Genomic DNA, 10231 nt, shown 5'->3' with positions numbered 1-10231 from the left:
TTAAGAAAGTGAATTTGCTGAAGGTATTCCTTTGTATGGATTGTTGAATGTTGTAACATTACCAGCCCTTGAAAATACTATCTGCCATAAACACACATCACATCTCTTTACAACTTTGATATATAATCCGATAAAATTTATTAATTTTACATGAATTACCAATATAAAATAATTGTCGAAGAAAAAAAAGATAAAAAGAACAAAATACATCCTATATAATGTGTATAATACCTGATAATCTCCGATAATGCGAGATTTAAAACCAGCAGCACAATAATCAAAATAATATTCCCAAGTCCTTATAAAACTTTCATCAAAACCGAGTTCAAGTATCTTCCTGAAACAAAACAACACAAATTACCTTGAAAGGTGATTGAAATTTCAATTTAAAATCAATCCATTTTGCTATACAACTTTGATCCTTTATACCTCTTATTCATTTCAAAATTCTTTCTCCAACACCTCAATGTTTGATAGTAATGAATACCAATATTTTCCAAGTGTTCCACACTGCATATTTAAATAAAATATTATTTCACTAAGAGTACTTAATTTAATTAGGGAAAATACTCCTTAATCTTCTAACAAAATATATATAACTAATCATGTATATTTTATTATCAACACGTACCAAAATCTAGATGCTTTAGCCATGGCAGTTGTTACCCTACTTAGTGATGGAAGACATCCTCCTGGAAATATATATTCCCTCACAAAATCTGAACTTAGTCGATGCTCATCATAACGATCATCTGGCATCGATATGAACTAACAAGAACCAAGAATATTAAGAAACCATATATTATTGGAGCTTTATTCTACATTGATCTTATCCACTAAACTATATATACTCGGATCAGATCGATTATTCACTAAAATTAGGTCATATAAAATTTTCCTGACCTGTAGAACTAGAAGACCATTTTCTACTAATACGGATTCACATGAACCAAAAAAATCTTCCATAAATTCGTGTCCAACAGATTCCAGCAGCCCGCTAAATGTAAAAAGCAAAAACCACAAAGAATAATTAACATTAAAACTTCGCTAATATCTCAAGAATATTGCTTGATTAAGTATTTCGTCCTCTAATTCAACTCACCATGATATAATTCTATCATATTTGTGAGTATTTGGCAATTGTCGATAATCACAAAGATGAAATTTGATGTTATCCTGATAATCAATAATAATCAATATTGTTAATGTTTTATATGTTGCTTTAGGAAAAAATATTGTGTTCATATACATATATATGTATATACTAATTTCTATAGCAACATATATTTAATATTTTCTTGATGTAGTTATGGAAAGAAATATTGTGTTCAAGACAGTCCGATGATAGTTTTTAGAAGGATTTACGATGGTTGATAAATACAAGTATCTTTTAAGCTGGTTTTAAAATCTTTGAAAATATCATTACAAACCTTTTAAAATAGTGAAAGCTCTTTCAAGAAAGACCATTTGATAATAAATTATTATCAACAAATGATTTGACAATAATTATCAAAAACCATGAGAATTTTCGAAGTAATAATTATTGAAGGATAATTAAACCTTTTGATTTGACAATTATCATTGTTAATTTTCAAATGTTAGAAATTCTTGAAAACGTTTTCTCTATGGGATCTATTTCAAAGCTCTTCAAAGGATGACCTTTTAGAAAAAGGAATATCAAAGATTTTAAGGGTTTTTTTGGGAAGGTTGTGGTTTTTGAAAATAGTAAACTTTCTTGTAGTGAACAAGCTTAATAAGTTCAATAGTAATGACATGCACTCCATGTTGGAAACGTAATAGACCCTTACAATACAAATCAAGAAACAAGAGAAGAAGATTGTTCTCTTATTCACACAATTGAGAAGAAAGAACTTGAATAATATTTCTTAAACTTGAATTTCTTACTTTCTTTCTTATTTACAAATGAGAAACCTTACACATATTTATACTAGTAGAAAAGTATATTAACAATAAATATCAATACATGTGACTATTCATATATCAATGTATTTAGTGATTATTAACTATTCCATGTATCTCACATATTCATGCATATTTAATAATGCAAATTCATGTATTAAGTTTAGATTAATTTAACTTCAACATCCTCCCTTAATCTAAACTTGAGCAACTCCAAGTTTTCCTCTGAATTTAACAAATAAGTCAAACTTGAGCGCCTTTGTAAAAATATCAGCCACTTGATCTTGAGTCTTGCAATATTTTACTATCACTTCTCCATCTTTAACCAAGTCTCTGATAAAATGATATTTGATTCTAATATGCTTGCTTCTTCCATGGAAAACTGGATTCTTTGATAATGCTATGGCAGATCCATTATCACAAAATAAAACAGTTTCACATTTTTGAATACACTTCAATTCTTTTAACATCCACCGAAGCCATAAAGCTTGACATCCAGCTGCAGCTAACGAGATATATTCTGCTTCGGTTGTAGAAAGGGCAACAACAGATTGTTTCTTTGAAGTCCATGAAAAAACACCTGAACCCATACTAAAAACATAACCAGATGTACTTTTATGATCATCCACATTACCACCCCAGTCACTATCACAAAAACCAAACATCACTGATTCTGAAACTTTCTTGTAATAAATTCCAAAATTAATGGTGCCAAGAATATAACGAAGAACTCTTTTTCCTGCTTCCCAATGACTTCTTTTCGGGTTTGTCATAAATCTGCTTAACATACTTACGGCAAATAAAATATCAGGTCTTGTTGCTGTCAAATACATTAAGCTTCCAACTAAGCTTCGATATAAACTTGGATCGACTGCTTCTCCAATATCATCCTTGCACAATTTCAAATTTGCATCCATGGGAGTGTTGCAAGGTGAAGCATTTTCCATCCGAAATTTTTTTAGTAAATCATGAGCATACTTTTGCTGTGAAATGACAATTTCTCCTTCATTTTGATTAACTTCAATTCCGAGAAAGTAATGGATGAGACCCATATCACTCATCTCGAATTCATTTTTCATGGAATTCTTAAAATCATCACACAAAAATTTATCATTTCCAGTAAAAAGTAAATCATCAACGTAAAGAGAAACGATGAGAAATTTGCCATACTTGTCTTCTTTGACATAGAGTGCATGCTCATATGGACACCTTCGAAATCCTGTCTTTAGAAAAAAACTGTCAATACGACTGTACCAAGCTCGCGGAGCTTGCTTCAATCCATACAAAGCTTTTTTCAACTTGTACACTTTTTCTTCTTCTCCCCTTTGCACATAGCCCAAAGGTTGTGCAACAAATATCTCTTCCTTCAAGTGTCCATTCAAAAAAGCGGATTTTACATCCATTTGATAAACTTTCCATCCATTTTGAGCAGCTAATGACAAAATCAATTGAATGGTCTCAATTCTTGTCACAGGGGCAAATATTTCTTCATAATCCACACCATATTCCTGCTTGTAGCCTTTTACAACAAGTCTTGCCTTGTATTTTTCAACATTACCATCTGACTTCAACTTTGTTCTGTACACCCATTTTACTCCAAGAGCTTGTTTGTTTGTCGGAAGCTCCATCAACTCCCATGTTTCATTTCTTCTTATCGCATCAATCTCTTGATCCATTGCAATCTTCCATTTCTCATCTTGGATGGCTTCATCAAAAGTTACAGGATCAACACCAGCAAATAATGCAAAATTAGCAAAATGATCATCATTAATCCTGTTAGTGGTATTATAAATTTCTTGAATACTCCTCATTCTCCTTGGTGAGATTTCATCATTACTTGTGGAAGATGACGTTGAGGACGAAGATGACTCCATCGCTTGAATTTCTGCTTGCTCTAATTCTTGAGCAACTTCATTTTCATCAATATTAACATGAAATGGACTTTTAGCTTCATCAACGTCGTCATTCCAGTTCCATGATTCATCTTCACTGAAAATCACATCTCTGCTGATAATAATTTTTCTTGACACAGGATTATACAATCGATAAGCTTTAGAATTTTCACTATAACCTACCATAATGCATTTTTCAGATTTATCATCAAGCTTGCCTCTTAGCTGATTTGGAATATGAGAATAAGCTATACTCCCAAACACTCTCAAATGACTAACAGATGGTTTCTCACCACACCATGCTTCATAAGGAGTCATACCTGGAACACTCTTTGTTGGAGCTCGATTTAGAATGTAAACAGTACATGCAACAGCATCTCCCCAAAATTCGTTTGGCAGATTTTTTGCTTTTAGCATACTTCTCGCCATTTCCATGATTGTTCTATTTTTTCTCTCTGCAACTCCATTTTGCTGTGGAGTCATTCGAGCTGTCATTTGATGATGAATTCCTTGCTCCTTGAAAAAATTACCAAAAGCTATATATTCTCCACCACGGTCAGATCTCAAAGTTTTTATCTTGTAACCACTTTGATTTTCAGTAAAAGCTTTGAAGGATTTAAAACATACAAGTGCTTCACTCTTTTCTTTCAAAAAATAAATCCACAACTTTCTACTGAAATCATCGATGAAGGTTATGAAATATCGATTACCTCCATTTGTTGTTGTTCGCATAGGACCACACAAATCTGTATGAATCAACTCGAGAGGTTTAGAGGCTCTCCAAGCTTTCCCAGTTGGAAATGAATCTCGATGATGTTTTGCAAGAATACACACTTCACAAATATTTGTCTCATGGTTGATATTTTGTATACCTCTCACCATATGATTTTTGCACAAATAAGATAGTGATTTGAAGTTTAAGTGACCATATCTAAAATGCCAAAGCCAGGATGGATCCTTCAATATGCTGCTGAAGCAAGATATTTGACCATATGTAAAGTTAAGAGGAAACATCTTATTAGCAGTCATTTTTACCTTGGCAATAAGAACACCGGCCTGATCTTTGATTGCACATATGTCACCTTCAAATGAAACTTTTAAACCTCGTTGAAGCAGTTGGCCAATACTCAAAAGATTATGCTTTAGACCTGGAACATAGAACACATTTGTAACTCGTTTTGTCCCTTTCTTTGTCTTCACAAGAATATCACCTTGGCCTTTGACTTGTAGTCTGGTATTATCACCAGTCTTCACTTCACTTTGGAAAGATTCATCCAAAGTAACAAATATACTTCTATTTCCTGTCATGTGGTTGCTACAACCACTATCAAGATACCATGTAGGCTCTACAACATTGTCTTGAACACTACATGCGAGGAATAGAATGCCTTCATCAATTTTCTTTTGTTCTTTATGCATATTCATGGTGGTATTTCCAACTCCATTTTTTAGTGCCCAACAATTTGCTTGAAAATGACCATACTTTCCGCAATTAAAGCATTGAATTTGAGAGAAATTACCACGACCACCTCCTTGGTTTCTGCCAAAGCCTCTTCCTCTTCCGCTTCCTCTTCCTCGAGATAAAGAAGAGCTTTCTTGTGAATTTTCAGAATTTGCACCGCTTCTATTATCATAGTTTCTTCCACCTCCTCGTCTTCCATGACCACCACGTCTTCCACGTGAACCGCCTCTAAATGAAGTTTGCATTTGAAAAGCTTCCTCGGGGTTATCATCAAATTGTTTTAATCTTAGCTCATGGGATTGAAGAGAACCCATCAAGCTATTTATAGACAACGTAGATAAGTCTTTCGATTCTTCAATTGCAACGACGATATGCTCAAATTTTCTTGGCATACTTCTAAGAATCTTTTCAACAACTCTTTGATCGCCCACTTCTTCACCATTTGATCTTAAACTATTGACAATTACAAGAATACGATTGAAAAATTCTTCAATAGTTTCAGTTTCTTTCATTTTAATGCAATCAAATTCGGATCTGAGAGCTTGTAACCTTATCATCTTTACCTTATCTTCTCCTTGATAGGTAGATCTTAGAATATCCCAAGCCGCCTTTGCAGAAGTAGCTGTTGAAATTCTCTCGAAAATAAATTCATCAACAGCTTGATAAATAAAGAATAAAGCCTTTTTGTCTTTCTTACGATTTTCTCTTAACTCAACAAGTTTTTGATTTGTGAGCTCACTCTGATTCTCAACTTCAGTGTATCCTCTTTCAACAATATCCCACAATTCTTGAGAGCCATATAACACTTTCATTTGAATACTCCATTGATTAAAATTCTTTCCGCTGAACCTTGGAAGTTGGGGTTGCAACATGTTACCATTCGAAGCCATATCTAACCGGAGCTCTGATACCACTTGTTGGAAACGTAATAGACCCTTACAATACAAATCAAGAAACAAGAGAAGAAGATTGTTCTCTTATTCACACAATTGAGAAGAAAGAACTTGAATAATATTTCTTAAACTTGAATTTCTTACTTTCTTTCTTATTTACAAATGAGAAACCTTACACATATTTATACTAGTAGAAAAGTATATTAACAATAAATATCAATACATGTGACTATTCATATATCAATGTATTTAGTGATTATTAACTATTCCATGTATCTCACATATTCATGCATATTTAATAATGCAAATTCATGTATTAAGTTTAGATTAATTTAACTTCAACACTCCAATCCCTACTCTTTTAAGGTCAGTTAAAAGTTTGATCTCATCCCTACAAGATATATATAATTAATACCTGAAGGCCAAGAACTTTAACTTTCTGTTCGGCATATTTTAGTTGTTCTTTAGACAAAGTATAATGGCAGTACAGTGACATCCAGTTTGTTTGACAAGTTCAATAGCAAGACTTCCCCAGCCACACCCAATGTCTAGGACATGATGGTTCTTATCAATTCTTGCCTACAAATTCAATTGAATAACATATTGAGTGAATGAAATTATAAATAGTGGTAATTGGAAATTAATAATTTGTAATTTAATTTAAATATAATCACCTTTTCTATAAGAAGAGAAATTTTTCTCAGTTGTGCAACCCTTAAATCTTCATCTTCTGTCTATTAAAAAAAGAAAATTAAAGAACATAAAACAACAAAATAGTACAAAAAGTGATTCTTTTTTAAAATACCAATTTATTAAATGTTTAAATGTAATATAGAAAAAAAAAATAAATGTACAAACCTTAAAGATAGCGCATGAGTATGTCATTGTGTCATCCAAGAAAAGAGAAAATAGCTCATTGCTCTAAAACGCAATCACCAATTCAAATATACTTTGTCAGCCAAAGGGAAAAAATAATGTGTGTGAAATAACAATATATATGTGGAAGTGCTTGGGCTTTATTAATTTGAATTCTCCTAACTAGCCAGTGAATTTGGAACAACGAACCTCTACCAATCTCTACAATCATATGATATTGTTCATTTTAGATATACACCTTTATGACTTTGTTTTTAGTTTTACTTAAAAGGTCTAATATCAATTAAAAATGGTTGCTTTCACACTTACATACCTATGATCATTCCCGTATTTAACCTATATGGGATTTTAGTCGCAATCTTCCTCTTCAACAAAGTACTACACTAAGCCCTCTCTCAAATAATCATCCATCTGTCTAACTCTATCTAAGCTAACTTCTCCTAAAGCACACTGTCTATTCAATAAAGTTCAACCACGAATCTTACTGTAACCTATTTTTGAGACTCTACTATATTTTTGTTTTGGACGTGAGGATCCTACCAACATCGTTAAGTAGTTAAGGACATGGCTCTAATACAAAATTCTTACTATAAATTTAATAAATAGAAAATATCAAATGAATAACTACCGAAAAAAAGTACTCTAAACCAACTAATTTTCAAAAATAAAACCTAGGTCCATTTTTCATACACATATTTGTTGAATTCAATGAATCAACAAACTTACTATTTTCAATTACTTTTTTCATTCTTTAAATTTTTGCTAACTCAAGTATAATTATGTCATGCAAGTTTACGATGGATGTAACATACAAAAATGCTAATGAAGACTAAATCCAGAAGAGATGTATATATATATATATAGATGTTAATTAAGGAATAAATTAAAGCATATATTTTAGGCTTTAGTTAATTAATTACCAAATCATAGTGTTGAGAGATATTTCTTCGAGCTTGAGTAATAGTATTTTGTCTTAAAGTATGTCGAAAGAAATACTTTGCATAGGCAATACTAGCTGTGAATAATGGAGGTGTCCACCATCCCCTGCAAAAATAAACTAAATTAATATAAGAGGTTGATTTGAATCTCTTACCTACTCGTTTGGTAGCAAATTAAAAATATCTAAAACCAATAATTAAAGTAAAATTTTGATTGAAAATTGAAATTTAAATCAAGTGTAGAAAAATCTTGGTTCGAAGTCACTTATCGTGTAAATTACATATCCCAATTTTCAACATTTTAACTAAATTCTATTATAATGAAATTTTTAAAATTTTCGAATGGAAATACTCTTTTTTTTTTTTTTAAACAATTCTTTTAGTATAATATATTTCTTTCAAGATTGCTATATATACCAAAAATACCTTTTCTTATTTAGTTTTGCAATCGAAGAGTTTGCATCTCTATTGGCTATATGAATCTGCCAAAAGACAAAATTAGTGTTCCACATGTTTTGTCATAAAATTTTATTATCTTCGGAACTTTTAATATTCCCCAGATACAGGTTTTTTAATATCTTCTATATACACTGTTTATTTTTATACCTATGAGATGATTAGTAAAGAATACAGCTTAGTTAATTTATAAAATAATATAAATTAATCATTGCTATTAAGTTTGATTCATTATTAAATATATATACATAATATTAATTTAAACCTAATAAATTTCAACTAATGCATTTACCGATTTTTAATTATATTAACTAGTTATATAAAAAATTATTACTATTGTTCCAATTAATTTATGTTTATTTAATTATTTTGGATATTAATTAAAATAAATAATTAAGTTTAATTAATATTATATGTAATGATATTCAATTATGAATTTGCTATCTTGACTTGCTTAACTATTTCTTTTTTGCCTTTGATTACGATTGATTTGGGTGTATGTTTTCTGTCTTTTACTGCTCTTTGTTGGCTGATTCGATTGTTGTTTTTTAGGTGTGTTCGATGTAGTTTATTCAACAATAAGTTGATTGTCTTTGTAATTTGGAGGCGTATTAATTTTCATATTGCAAATCTCATATAATTCCAATTTCAATGGAAAGAATTTTTTCTAACAAATTTTCACACAAAATCTCTAGACAACAACGAAGCAAAAATCAATAAACAAGATTTTCACACAAACTAAAACCTTATCACCTACTAAAAAGTTCAGTAACTAAAAGAAAGTTGCCTTACCACGTTGTTTAAACTCCTTTGTCACATTGCGCCGCCTTTATCCGAATTCCTTCACTTTTCTAAACTGTATCATTCTCTTCGACATGGCTTCTTAGTTCTTTTTCTTCCTTAGAATTTTTCTCTTTGGCATGGCTCCTAAAATAAAGGGATGAACTAGTTGCACCCAAGTCGTCAAACCACGTCGAAGTCACCAATTCTGTCCCATAGTTCGTGCGTAGCCAACCACATGCAAGAAGAGAAAGCGAGGGAGAAGGAGAAGGAGAAGGATCTCACATAAAGTTTATTTTTAGGTTTTTTAACTAAAGGGTAATATAGACTTTTCCTAGCTTATTTGTCCTAAAAATGATCTTTTTGAAAAACCCATCTCATAACTCTTTATACCCTTACAAATAATCCTATTTTTGGTATTTTCCCCCTCTAAACTTCAACTTTGATCATTTTTTCAGTTTTTTAATCTTTTCAACACTTAAATTACTAAATTTGTTGCAATTTCCTAGTTACAATAATCTAACCTCAAAGAATTGACAATTAGATTTAAACTTTAATTTTTTTTCAAACTTAAAAATATTAAATAATTAAAAAGAGAATAGAATGAGAGAGGACATTGTATGAATTTGTTTGCTTTACAACTCAACTCTTGTCATGGCTTTATCTAATTTTATTGCCATTTGAGTTTATTTATTGGTTCCAACCCTCAGCTTGGTTTTGAAATACAAACTGTAGATGGCATATTTTGTCCTTTTTTTATTATTATTTTTATTTATTTACTATTTTTATAAAAGGAATTGGATTTGAATTTAAGATTTAAATTTAAATTTAACCTTTTTCATTTTTATAAATAATTAGAAAAGAAAACAAAATAGAAAAAAAAACTAAATCTGATGATTTCTCTCCCTTGTTTTCCCTCAACTACTCCCTCCCTCTCTCTTCACTATTTCTCCCACCATTTTTCTTTACTTTTGTTTCCCTCTTCAGCATTCTCTCACTTTCACCACAGTCTCA

The 10231-nt window shown here is 31.0% G+C and overlaps 1 protein-coding gene across 1 annotated transcript; it reads right to left on the bottom strand.

Moving 5' to 3' along the window:
• On the bottom strand, positions 1-8493 carry LOC127149434 (uncharacterized). The gene is given in 11 exon segments (XM_051084938.1): positions 1-81; positions 232-337; positions 632-768; positions 904-997; positions 1103-1176; positions 6583-6642; positions 6645-6746; positions 6842-6901; positions 7026-7088; positions 7964-8087; positions 8408-8493. Coding segments are annotated over 11 exon segments (987 nt in total).
• Positions 8494-10231: the final 1738 nt, after the last annotated feature.

This window comes from Cucumis melo, chromosome 5, assembly GCF_025177605.1.
Source record: "Cucumis melo cultivar AY chromosome 5, USDA_Cmelo_AY_1.0, whole genome shotgun sequence".
In the NCBI taxonomy this organism is placed as follows: Eukaryota; Viridiplantae; Streptophyta; class Magnoliopsida; order Cucurbitales; family Cucurbitaceae; genus Cucumis; species Cucumis melo.
This window is presented reverse-complemented; position numbering and strand designations above follow the sequence as displayed.